General features: G+C 33.3%; 1 protein-coding gene across 1 annotated transcript in view; it reads right to left on the reverse strand.

The window, feature by feature from the left end:
• LOC149795613 (DNA polymerase nu-like) overlaps positions 1 to 18633 on the reverse strand; it is a 49768-nt gene that overhangs the window by 24263 nt on the left and 6872 nt on the right. Inside the window, exons 3-12 of the mRNA XM_089965441.1 lie at positions 18282 to 18397; positions 17563 to 17782; positions 16690 to 16899; positions 14949 to 15032; positions 10425 to 10580; positions 9590 to 9773; positions 8308 to 8391; positions 7658 to 7772; positions 5675 to 5757; positions 864 to 935 (exon numbers count right to left, since the gene is read on the reverse strand). Of these exons, the coding sequence (XP_089821567.1) occupies positions 864 to 935; positions 5675 to 5757; positions 7658 to 7772; positions 8308 to 8391; positions 9590 to 9773; positions 10425 to 10580; positions 14949 to 15032; positions 16690 to 16899; positions 17563 to 17782; positions 18282 to 18310 (1237 nt within the window). The 5' untranslated portion in view covers positions 18311 to 18397. The remainder of the gene's footprint in view (positions 1 to 863; positions 936 to 5674; positions 5758 to 7657; positions 7773 to 8307; positions 8392 to 9589; positions 9774 to 10424; positions 10581 to 14948; positions 15033 to 16689; positions 16900 to 17562; positions 17783 to 18281; positions 18398 to 18633) is intronic.

Below are 18633 nucleotides of genomic sequence, written 5' to 3' on the forward strand. Positions count from 1 at the left end.
TATTGGCACAATTTCTGTACAAGGTGGAAGTCTTCAATGCCAAGGATGCTTTCTGTAAAATTTAGTAACACTGTCCATACAGCCATGGAGAGTTTTCTTTTAAAGAAATTTTCAAGGAGATTTCAAATAATGTCTTTTTTTATTTTGGATACTAATCTTCCACCATATGCTACACTGTTTATCACTGCAACAAGTGGAATACAAAAGCAGAACAAAAACCTAAATGTGCCACTATAGCAATGGGTTCCTACTCTAGCTGTCATGTCTTTTAAGCCACACAATTTTATCCCATTGTACTTAATACTAATATAAATCACATAACTGATTATCTAATAAACATTTCATTTAAAAATAAAAAGTAGTTTCAATGTTAGTAACAGTGGCCTTATGTTATGGCAGATCTAATTCATTTGTTCAAACCTGCAGGCCCTTTCATACCAGATTTCTTGCAGATCAACTCAAAAATGTCAAAGAAATTCTGGCTCACAGTGTTGATTAATGAAAAAAAAAAAAACAGAATTGGTCATGAAAGGTGAACCAATCAGGTGACTTATAACTTCAATTAATACAGTACCTTATATTGTAATGACTTCTCATCCAAGATTCACCTGGGTTACCTTGCTACAGCTTTCTGTTTACCTATAGCAGACACAACAAATATTGCTTTCCTGACACAAAATCTGTTTTCATGTCATATTCACATCTACTACTGATGGACAACGAACAATGTGTTCTGGATGCTTGGTCATACTTTACGTCTATGTGAACAAAATATTTTAAACTTGTGTTCTTCAACTGACTATCCATTCATTCAGCTATTGAACATCGCTATTCCAAATAAATAACTGCAAAGAAGATCTTACCTTGGAAACTTGTCATCATGGCTTTTGCTGTTTCCACGCTGACTCTCAAATATTCAGCAAGTTTCTCTTTACCTAAAATTACATGAGAGAATCATGATTTAGTTAGTCAGTTGTTTTTCTGTGTGTAATACATGTTAACTCATACCATGCAATTCTATAATTGCATCAAAAAAGTATATAACATATTTTGTTATCTGTAGCAATATCAAGTTAATCTCTTAACAGTCATTATAAAAAAAACTATTTAGCCTAAAAATAAGCCTTAGTAATTTTTAAAACCAAACTTTTTATAGAAAGTAACTGATGCTATATAATTTCCTCATGATAATCTACAATAGGGAGGTAAGTGAAGTTGTTTAAAGGTTTTCATTTTACAATAATGGTTGTCATAATGAATATTATATTGGCACAATTTCTGTACAAGGTGGAAGTCTTCAATGCCAAGGATGCTTTCTGTAAAATTTAGTAACACTGTCCATACAGCCATGGAGAGTTTTCTTTTAAAGGAATTTTCAAGGAGATTTCAAGTAATGCCTTTTTTTATTTTGGATACTAATCTTCCACCATATGCTACATTGTTTATCACTGCAACAAGTGGAATACAAAAGCAGAACAAAAACCTAAATGTGCCACTATAGCAATGGGTTCCTAGTCTAGCTGTCATGTCTTTTAAGCCACACAATTTTATCCCATTGTTCTTGTTCTGCATTAAGATCAACCTGCTTGAATATTGCAACTTCCATGGGAATTGTGCTTTACACACTGATCTAATATTTACCACTTACAGAGAATTGCTTTATATTTCTATGAAAATTACTATTATATTACAGATGGTTTATCCTGTAGAAATGACCTTCAACATATTTCAGTAGTAACTGTAATAATCAAACTAATTAGAGGGCTGGTGGGCAATTTGTTCTCATTAATATATTCCTAACCCACCCCCATTCCAGCTCTACTCAATGATGGGGATGAATCATGAAGAACAAAAAACTAAGACTTTTCAAAATAGTGTGATCTGTGCACTGTAACAAACTAAAAACTGCAAAAGAAGTTGCTTTCACAATATAATGTCATACACTGCATCTAGCTTTAAGTCAAAAAGGGCAATAACTTACATATAACATGGGTGCATACACATTTGACCAATGTGCAATCAAAGATGAGCATAAGATGTAATGAATTTCACAAAAATCCATTAAAAAAACAGGGGAACTATTTACCTAAATGACACTGTTATATACTGTATAAATCAATAAAACTAATGGGCATTAATTATAAAAAAAATTATGGGAGCAAAGTGATTTGTCAGCATGTGCAGCCTCAGTACAAAGTTTCATGGTAATTCATCAAAAACTGCAGGACTAATTGTGTAAACAAGATTGTGTAATACACTGCACTAAGCTAAAAGACACTGTTATATACTGTGTAAATCAATAAAACTAACTGGCAATAACTATTAAAAAAATTATGGGAGCAAAGTGATTTGTCAGCATGTGTAGCTTCAGTACAAAGTTTCATGGTAATTCATCAAAAACTGCAGGACTAATTGTGTAAACAAGATTGTGTAACACACTGCACTAAGCTAAAAGACGCTGTTATATACTGTGTAAATCAATAAAACTAATAGGCATTAACTATAAAAGAAATGGGAGCAAAGTGATTTGTCAGCATGTACAGCATCAGTACAAAGTTTCATGGTAATTCATCAAAAACTGCAGGACTAATTGTGTAAACAAGATTGTGTAACACACTGCACTAAGCTAAAAGACACTGTTATATACTGTGTAAATCAATAAAACTAATAGGCATTAACTATAAAAGAAATTATGGGAGCAAAGTGATTTGTCAGCATGTGCAGCTTCAGTACAAAGTTTCATGGTAATTCATCAAAAACTGCAGGACTAGTTGTGTAAACAAAATTGTGTAATACACTGCACTAAGCTAAAAGACTGAAAGGGTAATAACTCTAAAAGAGATTGCAGAAGCATGGTGATTTGTTGACATGCACATCTTCAGGCTATGACTACAATAAAAGTTTCATGGCAATCCATAAAAAACTGCGGGACTAGTGCAAACAAGACTGTCATACTTTGCATTAATCTACAAGACAAACAGGGCAGTAATTCTGATGACAAGAGGCCCAAATAGGCTGATATTGCTCATGTATGCAAATAACAACTGTAAAAGCAAATTCACAGACGTAATGTAAGTGTGAAGTAGAAATAAAGTTTGGAGCACTTAGTTGCCACATTATCTATAACACCAAACAAAATATATGTGTTTCTAGTTTCATGCCAAACAAACTTGGAGTGGCTGGTTGGAATATGATTTCATTTAACTTATTTTTATCCCTGACTTTTAAGTGAACCAAGGTTGCATACCTAAGTCTTGTCCATAAAAAACAGACCTTGTCAATATTACGGAACAAGATATTTCACAACAGTTAGATGTATACTCTCTATAAAATTACTTAGTAATCTGTGTTCGTCTGACACAATTTGCTGCAAATTCAAACTAACCATGGATTAGCAAGTGAAGGTAGCCGTTACTGAATCAAGCTTTCTTGTCCATGTCCATTAGGCATTAAAATATTTGGAACAAATAATAAATGTTTAGATAAACATGGCATCCAATACTGTAAACCTATGAATGAAATGAAATGTGGTCCGGTCACAATATTTAGTCAAATCTGAAATTTGTTATTTTTTTAAATTCTGTTTTATGGACAGACAATTTTTAAGGGTAGGCATTTTGGAAAACTGGAGGTCCATATATTTAGATTAATGACAGTAATTAAATTTTGAAAGAGGTTCAGGAAAAAAGCATTCAAGATTTGGATCACAGAATCCCATCTTTCAGATCAAACATAAGGTTTCTAGATGTGTAAGAAGTTCAGCCAATCAGATACAATATAACCGAATGCATGGATCAAGATACAACCAATCAGATACAATATAACCAAATGCATGGATCAAGATACAACCAATCAGATACAATATAACCAAATGCATGGATCAAGATACAGCCAATCAGATACAATATAACCGAATGCATGGATCAAGATACAGCCAATCACATACAATATAACCGAATGCATGGATCAAGATACAACCAATCAGATACAATATAACCAAATGCATGGATCAAGTTCATTATCAAACTCATCACAGACCTTAATGTTTCTAAGTTTAATCAAAATTGGATCAGCTATGTGGCCTACAGTATGGTAACACGTACAGTTGATGGATTGTATCATCACAATCATTACTATATGTGAATCTTGCTCAGTAAGTTTATCAAAATTAAATCAGAAATCAAGCCACCAGAGTTGTAACAAGACAAACTAATCAGATGCAAGACCACTCCACTGCCAAACATGGATCGCACTCATTACCAAAGTCATCCAAGATTTTAATGATATAAAACCCTATTCCATGTTTGATTAGAATAATTTCAGAAATATGGGCTCCAGAGCAGTAACAGGCAATTGTTGACAGAAACATGTGACAGAAAATGGACACATGGCCAACCATAAGCACACCAACTGTGGGAGCAAAGTGATTTGTTGATATATGTAGGTAATGATCATAATAGTTATCTAGTTTCATGGCAATCCATCAAAAACAATGAGACTAGATGTGCTAACAAGATTGTGTCATACATTGCATTAAGCTACAGGACAAAGAGGGCAATAACTGCAACATAAGATGTGGAGCAAAAGTGATTTGTTGATGTGTGAATCTTCAGTTGATGACACTAAAAGGACTATAATGAATAAGGGCCATTTTCTATCCCGTTTTTATGGGGGAAACTTTTTTGTAAATATCACAACTCTGTGTCTCATTGTAATATTTGATGTATAAATCACCCTATTTTGCATTAAATATGCATATAAATTTCTGTTTCATATCTAAACATGACCTTTGAACATGATCTAGTATGGGAAATTTAAGAGAAAATGCTACATTTGAGCAACTTGAAACTAGAAATAAGATCAAAGCACAGGCTTGATCTGACAAGGTAATTACACTGATTGATTAATTTTTATTCAAATTTTTGGGTTCTCATATTAAGTTGTGTTCACATTTGTACTAATCACAAAAAATTAAAACATTCTTGAATTTTGCTGTCTATGTATCATTGTTGTCATTTTCCCCGTTGCATGGTAGCTGCCTTACGTATCCCTACACATGAGCAATTAGACCCACATTTCTAGAGTGTGCTATATTATTTCCTTCATTATTATATTTAAAAAATTCCGGGAATAATAACAATTCAGCTATTTTAAAAACAATGTTATCCATTCATTTCTCTCTTTCTTCATTCTCTCTAAATTGACCTGGGAACAAGATTTTTTGAAGAGGTGCTGAAAGGGCATTTGGAACTCTATGTAAACAAAGACTATGTGGAGTAAACATTAAATGGAATTGTATTTTTATGTTGCCAATTTTTTGCAAAGGATGCTGTAAATAATAGGGAAAGTACATATATATATATATTATTTAATAACGGATTTTTCTTCATTTCCATCAAGATACCTTTTGGTACGTTTAAGTCACTAATACGTTTAATTCACTAATACTGTGCAATTCCTTACACTGATGTCAGAAATAAATGTTAACTACCTCACATATACAGTATACATAATACAAGGACATTTGGAGAGGGGGCAGAAAATGGCCCTTATTCAATATAGTCCTTTACCAAGTTTAATGGAAATCTAGCAAAAACTGGATGGCTAGTTTCGTTAACAAGTGGGGGATGGTAAGAAAGACAGTTCCTACAAGGTATAATAACTCTTACGCTACCTGCACCATACATGATGGAATACACAACTCTCTTTGTCTGTTCCCTTTCAGCATTAGTGACTTCCAAAGCTGGCTTACCCAACCTGCCATGCATGTATTTGTAGTGTTACAAAAATGTTATAAAAGTCAATTCAGTAAACCTCAACTATCTGTCCCATTGGACAACAATGATTATGCCTGGAAAATTGATCATTCTGATAATTTATTTTAATTTCAAATGAGTTCATACGGTACCATATACATAATCAGCAATTAAATGATCGACTTTCTACTATAAAAAATATATACACAAGACTCAATGAAATTTTTTAATTTAAATTTAAATTTAAAAAAGATAAATGACAAGCAGCAATGTGATTTTGCTGCATGCAAGGAAACAAAGCCAGTTAAGGATAAATTACAACTTAGTAATATAGTTATTATTATTTCAATCAAAAGAAGTTTCATGTTTCTGGAAATTGAGATTTATTTGAGAAGACTTACAAAGTCAAACACAGACAGTGCCAACCCTTACAAGACCTTCTTAGACCAATTGTTGGCATGATGCAACAAAATATGTAAAGGAGTCGTCCATTTGAAAATTATGCATTTAAAAGTTCAGAAGTGAGATGTGCAGCTGATGCTGCATAATTAAACACTGAACTAAAAACTTTTTAAAGTACACTTAGACCATATTGTAACAACAGGTGCTTGTAGGTTACATAAAGAATTAGAGGTAGAACACAAAAACAGGCTTCTGGCTACATGTTTAATTGCTACCTTTCACAAAACTAATCTGGTTAAAATATTTCTCTGTCTCGAGTGCTTCTGATTTGGAAATCTTTGTTTCTTCTGCTAAACCAAGCATTTGATTTCTCAATAATGATAAGTCTAGAAACTTTTTTGTTAACATATAAATTATTACCACATCTCTAATCACAAACACATCACTTTCAATCTCAGCAACAAAATATAAATGTGAAATAAATGTGCTTTAGGTGTAAAGGCCTGGTAAAGGTTATAGTGAATGTATAAATTTCTATTTCCTTAAAAACTATATAAAAGTTACTGTTTCAAATCAGAGCCAAATAATCTGCTTTCTTGTCTCTAATATCATCAGCAGTTTATGCTAAGTACTGTAAATGACCATTTCATTAATATACATAAAGACATATACTATAATATACATAAGGACACGAACATGTAGTGCTGTTTGCACTGAACAACCAGATTATGAATCATGGCCGGTGAAACAAAGGGTCATGTCCCTTGAGTATGGATGTTTAAGGGTGAGTTTGCTGCAGATTATGCCTGTTTTTTAAAACAAAAGCAGGAAATTTCTTAATTCTAATTACTGTAACTGTAAAAGACTGGAAAAATTCAAAACATTTAAATACATCAATTGTCTTATAACAATGGTTCAGAAACTGCAGTTCCAAACCCCCTTGGAGATAAATTTATTCTTGCTATCTCTCAACTTGATGTATTCTTCAGGTTTTAAAAAAAAAAAAATTCATGTGGAAAAAGCAATCATCTCACCTGTCATAATACATACTCAAATTAATGTGACATGATGTCCATTAAAGTGACATGATGTCCATTAATGTGACATGATGTCCAGTCAATATCACTGTTGCAGTTTAAAGTGACCTAAGTCCTCTTGACCAAACTCCACTGAATCTTAACATGAAACCTAGCTCCAGATAAAACATGGACAAGGAAGTATTATAATTTAATGACAAGAATTGTATTTTCATAATCCCTAAGTCTCATAATCCCTAAGTCCATAATTTGATTGTTATTTCAGTAAGACTTATGGCCAAATTTTAAGGGTTGGCAGGTCTGCAAATACAGCAGCACTAAAAAATTCTGAGGGGCCATCAAGAAAGATAATCTATGATCACAGAATTTTTTTAATTTACTTTATATAAACGGTTCCTGACAAGCAGCTACTTTGGTAACAATAGTGTATTACATGGATGTGTTTATCCTATTTGAACTTGCCACTGAGAAGTCAATTCATAGAAGATATCAGGACTTTCTGGATTGTTGAAGATCTGAAGCAGAAAAGGGTCACTGGCCAGGTGTGCAAGAAGCCTCAGTTCAATCTGTTGAAAATCTACAAAAAAAGCAAATAACCTGACCCACATGATTGTTAGGTAAAAGCATGACAATATGAACAATTCTCTATCTAAAACTTGGAAGAAATTTAAATGAAAAGTTTTTTAAAATGTCAAGATTAAGGCAGATGATCATTAAAGGTAGTGCTTTCACTAATGCAGCACTGTAGGTGCCAAAAGAAATGATGCTACCAAACTTAACATCATATATGTCTCAGTAACAGTTCTTACTTTTGATTTTACATAGCATATAGCAGTAACCCACAGTGGGAATAACAGTTTAAAGATTGTTTTCACATGAAAAAGAAATTTCAGGTGTGTGGTTAGTTTTAACTTTTCCCTATAAAAGTCCCCCTTTTCTTTCTAAAAAGCTAAGAAGATGGTAATTGACATACATCAACAAGAATAATAAAGTGTCACAATGTGCTATGAAAGCAGAATTTTGTAAAAACTTATGCATCTAAGTCTCAAGTGGGTAGGCCTAATTCACACATCATCACAGAAAAATTAAAAACTAAACACTGTAACAGCAACCTGCTGCCATAAAAGAATATCCTTCATGACTTATGAATGGATCTCTGGCAAAGATTTCAACTTCTCTTTCTTCATCTTCCTTTCCTAGAAAAGGCAAAAATTATAGTGAAATATAGTTTAATTGTATTATTTTTGCTATCCATTTTAAATGATAGAATTGTTTTATATACTTAATGTTTCAGAATTTAATCTAAATTTTATAGAATGTCAGAACTATTTCACACAACAAAAAGCTATTAGACAGGCTATAGTCTGTTTGAAGTTAGCCATTTTTTAAAATTACATGTTGGATGCATTAACAGACAAGCAATGTTTAAGTTCTTATTATCCAGTGAGATTGTTCCTGTCAGACAGAATCATGCATGAACATGGTTATTATGATAATAACATTACACAGGCATGACTATATGTGTCTTCCTTAGTCCTGAATTTGTTGCATTTATTACAATTTGCTGAAAGGTTTCCCTGAAACTACAAGATAAAACAAAACAAAATTTTTAAAAAAAATTAACAAGTCATTAAAACAATACCTGTTACTAACTGGGTGACTGAGCAGTGTGACAAAACCATGAATAACACGCATCAATGACAACATGATAACCCATGTGGTTTAAAAATTGCCAAGCCCATGAAGGTGAAGAAAAAACAATCAAAATATATTCACAAAATTAAGAATAATATTTACCACCTGTTTAGGAATGAAAATTAGTCCAAACAAATCCAAAATCCTGTATTGATGATTCAAATTTAACACAAAATTTTATTTGGATTAACAGGAGGTGTCTTGTACAATGGTGTTGTACAGAAGTGAAGCTTCACAACTACAGACAACTGATGGTAGCAAGGTTTTGTAATGGGCAACAGTTATTACCCTTGGTCTATATGAGATAGAAAAGACAAATATTCATCTTCTTAGTATGGCTGCCTTCGCTAAGTAGCATGCTTATATTCCTAATGTTAATGTGACTGAGTAATGTATTTGAAGGAGAAATTACAAAGTATAATCAATTCAAAAATATCCTACAAAAATGTGAGATGCTTTTGGTATTGAGCAGTTCAGGTTCTCCACTCGACATTTATGCTGTTTTGTTGTGACAGCTTAGATTCTGAGATTGTGTCCTTTTGGAACAGCCTATATACTGCATGAAAGAAACCCAGTAACTAGAACTGTACATTTACTTATGATATAGCTCTGGTGGCAGGATATCTTGATAGGTTCTTTTGAACAACATTTTTGTTGAGTTATGCTGAAGAAAACCTAGTAGCTTGAACAGTAACTTACCTATTACATAGCTCTTGTTCATAGAGATTATGGTGACAGGTACTTTAGGAATAGTCTGTACATTAGGCTGGAAGGAGGTCACCCTACCGGTAGCTGCAGCCATCTGATCCCAATGAGTCAGAAGCTTGTCTTTCTTCACACAGCTCAGGATCCCATCCACATAAGTACATTTTAGTTTCTGAAGCTAGAATGGAAATAAACTATATCAAGTGTTGGTACTGTAACTAGAAATGTGTCCACATGAAGTGGATGCCCTTGCCAATATGGTACAATTGAAGAAACCTTGGTTCAAAGTTTTGAGTAATATGAGTGCACCTATCAATATGGTGCAACCTTGGTTGAATATATATGGGAAAAGTTCTAAATCAAACAGGCCATAACTCTATCCAAATTTGAAAAAATATGACAAAAAGCAAACCTGACTAACATGTTCATGATATTTAGCTTCCAACCAAATTTACAGGTCTTTCAAATGATATTGGGCACAACTTAATTAGTGACACATTGCTGTACAGACATGGAAAACACTAAACCAGAGTTTTTCATTGAACATAATATGGGTATAAACATAAAATTGACAAAATTTAATTATGATTTCTGGGATTACCATATCTTCTCATCAGCACAACACTTAAAAAAAAAAACCAAATCTCTTCTTTTACAAATATTGCCACTCTAATTTGTACAAATATGAAGACTGTCAATTTATCAATTATTGGTTTAGAGTGAGTTGACCTGATGTTGTGTAACAATTTGCAAGGTACACCACACATAAGAACCCCAAAAATCTAAATTTTACCCCACGAAAAGGTCCTGCTGTAAAGGCAAAAGAAACCTGTCTATGTTCCAGAATAATCCCTGGCAGTGGGTGATATTTAGCCAGATGGTTTAGGACAACCTCAGAGGTTGAAGGCTCATGCCCAACACTGGTCTTGGTCAGCTTGGTTGTCTGGGGCAACATGGCATTCAATCTCAACTCTTCAAACAAAACCTGGAAAAGTTAAAAGAATTTGCAAATGGTAAAACTTGAGCTCAAAGTCTTCAACACTGATCTGAACTCTTGTTATGTTTCATCTCAAGTCCATAACCATGGGAAGTATGCCATTCCCTCTATAACTGTTGACTGCAGAACTGTTTACCCTAACCTATTTGTTTGCTTATGTGAAGTATCATCTCTACTAGACACATCAGTTTGAATATACCTGTACTAAAAGTAGTTCCAGGATCTTCATGGTAAAAGCTGGCAACTCTGTCTACTTTGGATTAGTGTAAGCATTGATTTCATTTCCCAAAGTGCACTTGATAACCGTGGAGAAGTGGAAACAATTAGGTTATGTATCTATTGTACGTTACAACAGCCCAACAACTAGGTTCTGAATATATTGTATGTTACGACAGCAATTTAACAACTATTGGTTATGTATCTATTGCAGGTTACAACAGCCCAACAACTAGGTTCTGAATATATTGTACGTTACAACAGCCCAACAACTAGGTTCTGAATATATTGTATGTTACGACAGCAATTTAACAACTATTGGTTATGTATCTATTGCAGGTTACAACAGCCCAATAACTAGGTTCTGAATATATTGTATGTTACGACAGCAATTTAACAACTATTGGTTATGTATCTATTGCACGTTACAACAGCCCAATAACTAGGTTATGTATTCATTATATATTACAACTGCCCAACAACCAAGGTTCTGTATCCATTGTAAGTTACAACAGTCAAGGTAGGTAATTTCAGGTATAAGAATGACAAATTTGAAATTCACTAAGTGACAGCAAATTCCCTTGATACTATGCATTCCTCTCAGAAAATCCTTCAACTCTGATCATTCTGGACTAATTGGGAGAAAAGAGCCATACAAACAGGGAATATTCCCTAAAATATTACAACATGCCTGTAATTTTTACCAAGTGCATGACTGAACATTGCAGGAGTAAAGTGCAGCCTGCAGTAGCAGTAGTATAGGGAGTGTAAGTGGAATGGAGAATATATTTTGTGTGTGTGTGTATCTACAGTGTGACCCCACTATAACACGGTAGTTGGGAGCCATAAAACCCGACCGCATTATATACCGAGTCGTGTCATATGCAACCAAGTCAGTTAGCTGAAAAAATGTACCCCCCCAAAAAAAATAATTGTGGGGGTGTGTGGGTAATAAATGCGGGCGGTAAAATACGTGCTTTGTCGGCACAGTTACTGTCCTGAATTGATGCATATTAAATGAGAAATACAACTGTAGTGAAAACAGGGAAGACATAATATAATAGTTTACTTTATTTAGAGAACCATGAATTGGTACATATACATGAATCCTGTTCATATATAAATGTCTAATGTATAGCATGAATAGAATATCAACACCATGCACTCACCTGCGAACCTCATCATATACATTGAATCCACAATACAAGTAATTCCATTGAAAATATGCACACAAAGCTTTAAAATATTCATTAATTTTGTAACAGGTTGTATTGGTCTGAATTCAGTGGAAAAACATAGCACAATCACGTAATGAATGATGAAGCACATTTACTTTAAAGTAAGTTATAAGTCAGTAAAAGTTAGTTAGTGTTTTAAGCTGCCGTTGGCTTAAACTTTTTCCCTACAAAAAGGAAACTTTCACAGCATAATTAACGTGTTCCTGTCACATTGGAAAATGCAAAAATCCATCAGATTCCATCACTTTTTCCTTTGAAGAAAAGTTCTTTGCTGTTATTGAAAGATTGTAGTCGGCTTTCTTTGATGAAGGGTGCATGTGCTGTTGAAGTCACCGCTAAATGACAGCTTTGGAGAACCAAACGAATGCCCATTTCCTATTGTGGCGGCAACATAAAATAATTGTATTGCATGATTGAGACTGGTATTTTTTCCATTTGCTGAGTATGTTTTCATAACAGTCGGTGCTTCAAAGGTAATCTGTTTCCTCTGAAATTTCAGCAATTTATTTTATCGTGGTACATTTTTAAAAAGGAATTGGCCGTCGTTTAGACTATACTAGTTAATGTCCCTCCAGGCCTACTGAATAAGCCAATAAGTAAGATGTATTTTTTTTGTTTTTTACATTTGTGGTAGCAGCGTGATGCTGCCTTCCACGCATGCGTATGAAAATTAACAAAGGGTCAACGGACAATAGAGACACAGGTGTTCTGATGACAGGGATTATTACAGAAAATGTGAGCATTCTGAAGGATTTAATTCTGAGTGAAACGAAGAGGAATTTTACTTACCATCCACATACAAGTATCAGTCTTTGTAAATATATTAATTACTAGCAAGCGACCGAAAATCCGATGAAAGATAGATTATGAGACAATGCCTTGTTCGGTTGATCTCTGTTACCAGAAATGTCAACAACAAAAAAGCGAATATTACACAACATATAGAATTCATGCTAGATGTCAGGATAAGCGGATTATGATATAACAATGCACTGTTTAGATGTTTTGTCAGTATGGACAAAGAATTTGTTTATGTAACAATATATAAATTTCAGTGCATTTTATATCCAGTTTGCAGCTTCCTTTCATGGAGACTCTGAATTTCTGCACTCCAAACCAATGGTTGTATATAAAAGTTTAAACAGCCAACAAATAGAAAAAGCCACATGGTATGTTTTGCAGCCAATAAGGAAAAACAATCCAAGTTTGCGACATTGGCGAAGACCTACGCAATCCCAGAATAAACTTTTTATGCGTTTTTTTTCTTCTTCTTACTTTTAAGAAGAATTTTGTTATACTTCTTCATGTACAAGAAAATCACTTTTTCGTGTATGAGAAAAATACATGTAAAATTTCAGGAGTCAAGCCATGATCATCTTGTATTATCCATATGCGTTCTCTTCCCCAAAATGATAAGCAACCTTTTACAGTTTTTTTGGTACTTTTTTATAATTTTTTTTGTGCACAAGAAAAATACATGTATATGAAATTTCGGGAGCCACACCACAACCGCGTTATATCTGAATTCACGTCATAACCGAGCGCGCTATAGCGGGGTCACACTGTGTGTATATATATATATATATATATATATATATATATATATATATATATATATATATATATATATATATATATGTGGTGTTTTCCCATGTTCTTCCTCCACCATTTATATTGGCCACCATGTATAGCCTATCTTGTACTGAAAAATGGCATAAAACCTATAACAACAACAATAACAGAACCTTCAATGAAAATGAGACAAATTCAAGCAATGGAGGAAAGAATTAATCTAATTAAAAAAAGTGAAAAAAGAGAGAATGCTCACAAAATATCCAGCTTAAACATCAGTAAAACTCAAATTCAAGGTGTTATAAAAAAGCAGGGGCTAATTAGAATTGAATTCAAATGCTAATTCATGTGATCTTCAAATACAACTGTGATTCATATTTAATGATCATCTTTTATTGCTATGTAAAATTATTTTCAGATAACTTTATGCAATATTATAAAAAGAACAATGAATAAAGAATACAGGTACAGTGATTGTGGTAATTTTTCCTTTTTAAAAAGTGCTGAATTTTGACATATGAAACTGGTATTATGTACAAACCTGTTATGAGAGACAACCTGTCTTGGGAGATCACTTTCTGTTGGTAGATGGGCAGTCTCTCAAAACAGGTATTGCTGTATACTAATATTTAATGCTTTTGGTGCAATTATGTCAGACATACCTCAATTCAGAACTGACAATAATATTAATGCTTTTGAGACCTCCTCAGTGTTGGGTCCTTTATTTATCTGTACACTATAGCTACCAAAAATTTACAACTTATGTTGTCCACGTTCTTTTTCAAACAACGAACAAATAATTATTGTAGTGAACACAAATTTTTTATAAATTAGGGTATGTTGTTTTAATACAAACCATCAAAAGCTGTGAGTGTTGCTGTATGCATGCATAAGATATATTATGAACTAACTGACAAAAGGACCTTTCAAGAGACAAAGAGATACATTCGACATAATATTGTGTTCCATTAATAATATTAATGATGGGGGTATAGAAACATAATAATTATCTAACTTCTGCATCTGAAGAAATATGTTATTCAAGAAACTGTAATCACTGACATTATTAATGTGTTCTCTGTCATTGTTCATTTTTAGTACACCACCAGTCCATTAAAAATCATAATTATTGTCGATCCTATAATTATTTGTACACATCCATCCCAATATCCCCTTAAAAAAATAAAAAGTGTCCCCCTAAAAACCAAAGATAATTCAATATTGCAACAGATGTCTATATTCAAAATTTCTACATCTCATCCATGTTCTTAAAAATGTAATTGCAATTTTCAAAATCCATATTCATCTGGAGAGCATGGAGTTAATCTACCTGTCTGAGCTGTGGATGACTTGTCAGTGAGAAGGTGTGACCAACACTTTCATGGGCTTTTTCTTCCAGTTGCAGCAACTTTTTCTAAAATGAATGGAAATAAATTATGAATATCTTGAAATAGACAAGGTGATATGCATTCTTGAGATTTTCTTTTTCTTTTCAAATTTGCAGTAGGCTAAAATTATTTAATTATCAAAAGCTATCTTGAATTTCTCTTGTTAAATGCATTTTTCAATGCTGTATGTTAAAATGAAAAGCTAATGATAACAGAAAATAGTAGAAAAAGAAAATGATTAACACAGAAAAAACATACTCTAGTACAGGGGTCTCAAACTCAAATCACCATGAGGGCCACATGAGGACTAGTACATCGGCCCCAGGGCTGCATCACTGACACCTTTTCATAAAGCAAAAGTGGTTCATATAAAAGGTACCCAGCTTAAATTTTGCTAACAAGCAGTAAATGATTTAACAATACAATTTGTATCAAAACTGACTGCTGTATAAACAAATTTGCAATAATAATTATTTTACAAATTCTGAATATCGTTGTGGGCTGCAGGAAATAATTCCATGGGCCACATGCATGGAGTTGTTTCCTGTGGCCCACAAATGATGTCCAGAATTTGTAAAATAAGTAATAGCACAAATGGGACATGTTTAAGACCCCTGCTCTAGTATATATTCTAAACCACTGAAAACATGGTCAACTACAGCAACTTTACATTCTTGAAGCAAACATATTAACATCGACCTGTATATCTAACAGTCTGTAGAACAACTGTACAATCACCTATATATGTAATAGTCTATAAAAAAGATTATGCAATCACATATATATGTAACGTCTATAAAACAATTATACAATCAAATATATAACGTGTGTGTGTGATTTGGATTTTTAATGTAGCTTGAACAATTTTTTAGTCATATCGCTACAATATCTGCAGTGTGGCAGTTTATAGTGATGTCTAGCACTGGGGCATCATGCCGCAGACATGTAACATGATGTCCCACCCAGTCACATTATTTTGACACCAGTCCAACCAGTCCTAACACTAACCTCTTAATGCTGAGCACCAAGCAAGGCAGCTGTTAGTACCATTTTTGTAAGTCTCTGGTATGACTCGGCTGGGGATGAAACCCACAACCTCCTGCATCCAAGGTGGATGCTCTAACCACTAGACCACTGGAGCAGTGTCACATATATGACATCTATAAAATAAATTATACAATCATTGAACATAAAGCGATACTGACACCAGTCATTCAAATCAATCCCAGATATATACTTGGTTGTAAGAATTGAAGAATTTTATTTTCATTATTTCCATAATCCATGTCTGTTGTGGTTTAAATTCTCATTTCAACCAGACATTTCTATTTATTAACTTTTTCAAAGGTACAACTTCATTCATCTGAAAACCGAAAGAATTTCACTATTTTTTTCTGTGGCAACAATGTGAATTTGATGAGATTTCAAAAACATTTGCTTGCAGATTTTACTTAATTTGGATAATTATCAAAACTCTGAAAGAGTTTTGCAGAAAAAGTTTAATCTCCTATTTGGATCAAAGTAAAAAAGTATAGGATCCTTACTTTGATTTAAAACCTTTCAAACAAATAAAGATTTTAATTTTTTTTTACAGAGCATACAGTGACAAACACTTATTTTCATCTCAAGGGAAGAATGGCAAATGTACCATGTTGAAACTTGTCCATAATAATACTGACCAACCTTCAGAATATCAGAAAAGCTTCCAAGTATAGAAGTGTCAATTTTGAGCTCTGTGATTTCCATGGCAGCAAGGATTGGGGTCAGCTTCATCTCCACTTTGTAGAAGAGTTCCCACATGTCTTGGGCCAATAGTCTCTGGTACAATTCATTCATGACAGCACTGAGATTTCTCAGATCTCTATTTATTGTTGCCATGGAAAGTGTGGATATCTGTGGGGAAATGTCATTATTTTTTTTGTGAAGCTAGATCTTGATCAGGCATCAAATTTTTTTCTTTCACTTAACCTGAATTACATAAAAAAGTTATAATACTGCACACTCTCAGAGATTTTCAGATTGGTTTTCCAGCTAAAGGAAATCTGATCAGGTGAATTAAAGTATCAACCATGAATGGGCAACCAAGGACCAAACTTGGGCATAACAACTTAATATGACATGAAAATGTGACTGATTAAATTTAGAAAAAAGATGGAAAAATTAAAGAGAAAATCTATCACTCCTCAGTTCTTGCAATATGCAATCTGCCCAAGTGTATTTTTGTTTTTCTTTTTTTAAACTAACTATTTGTTCTTGAAAATGAAGTGGTACTCTGGATATACCACAATAAAATCTATCAACTTTTTAAATTTACTTATAAGTGCTTAAATAGCTAATGGACTTCATTCATGAAATGTATCTCAGACATTGTAATTTTATTTTAAAAGAGAAAATTTAATATCCACTGGGAATTCTGAATTAAGAGCAAGCTAAAGTCAGTGTGAAAGACATCTTATTCACCTATTAGAAGCCGATATGTGAATCTGGCAAAGTAGTTTTAATTATAGACAGGTGTAAATTATTGAATTATAAACAACAAAAACAAACTAACTGTACCTCCTGTGTTAGATTTAAGGTAGTGACAATCTGTGGAAAGGACATTCCTGGCCTGTCAGGGTCCAGTATCCACATGGCCACCATGGGGTCAAGGACTGCCCAGCAAGTGGACACAGAAGAAGCATCAAAACAATACTGCCGTAACAGGGAAATCATCAGTTCCTTGGCATTGTAACATACTTTCCTATTGTCACACCTCATTAATTCATCCCAGAAAGTTCTGAATATAATAAAAGACCCCCAGGGTGAAATATAATTATCAACAGAGAGGACATCACACAAATGTGTAAAGACATTTTTAAAACTATTAAAAATGGAAAATCATACATTTTTTTTATAGAATAATTATTAAATTATACAACTTGCTATAAACTCACAAGGGTATTCAAGAAAGAATATTTTTATCTTTGGTTAATAAATTAAAGACCCTGAAGATTTACAAGTAAAACTCAATTTGATAAATATCTACATGCAAGCAGTTATGTGATGAAGAGTCCTTAAAATTAATTTCATGTATAAAAGATACAAGGTAAAAATCTTTAAACAATTTACTGTTTGCTTACCTTGGTTGGGAAAGACAAAACAAACTATCATCCAATTATCCTAAACTCTCTTGTATATAATTCAATGTTACAGAAATGCTCTTTATACCTGTATTCTATAATGTGAAGAAAAAAAACCCCAAGTTTCCTCAAATTTTAAGCTTTGAAAATAATCACCGTGTTAAATCAAAGACATTTCTGTCCATGTCTTTCGGGAATATATACACTGGCAATGTGTTTGAAGTTATGTCCCTGTTTAATGTATTCAAGCACAATACAGCAACATCAAAAATCTGAAAAAAGAAACACGCCCATAAACTTGGAGAAAAGCAATACATACGTTTGGACCACAAGTTACACAAAAAATTTACAGTGCCATGTCTCAAACCATAAGTCAGGATTTAAAGATGACTGGTTTGCTTTTAAGGGTACTTTCAACCCTTTATTTGACTCTCATGCTGAGGAAATGGGATCTTAGTACTTTTTCCAGGGACACTTATAGGCTGGCCTGGGCAGGTATAAAACCTGC

Source organism: Sinohyriopsis cumingii, chromosome 7 (genome assembly GCF_028554795.1).
Source record: "Sinohyriopsis cumingii isolate HCF-2022 chromosome 7, ASM2855479v2, whole genome shotgun sequence".
Lineage (NCBI taxonomy): Eukaryota > Metazoa > Mollusca > Bivalvia > Unionida > Unionidae > Sinohyriopsis > Sinohyriopsis cumingii.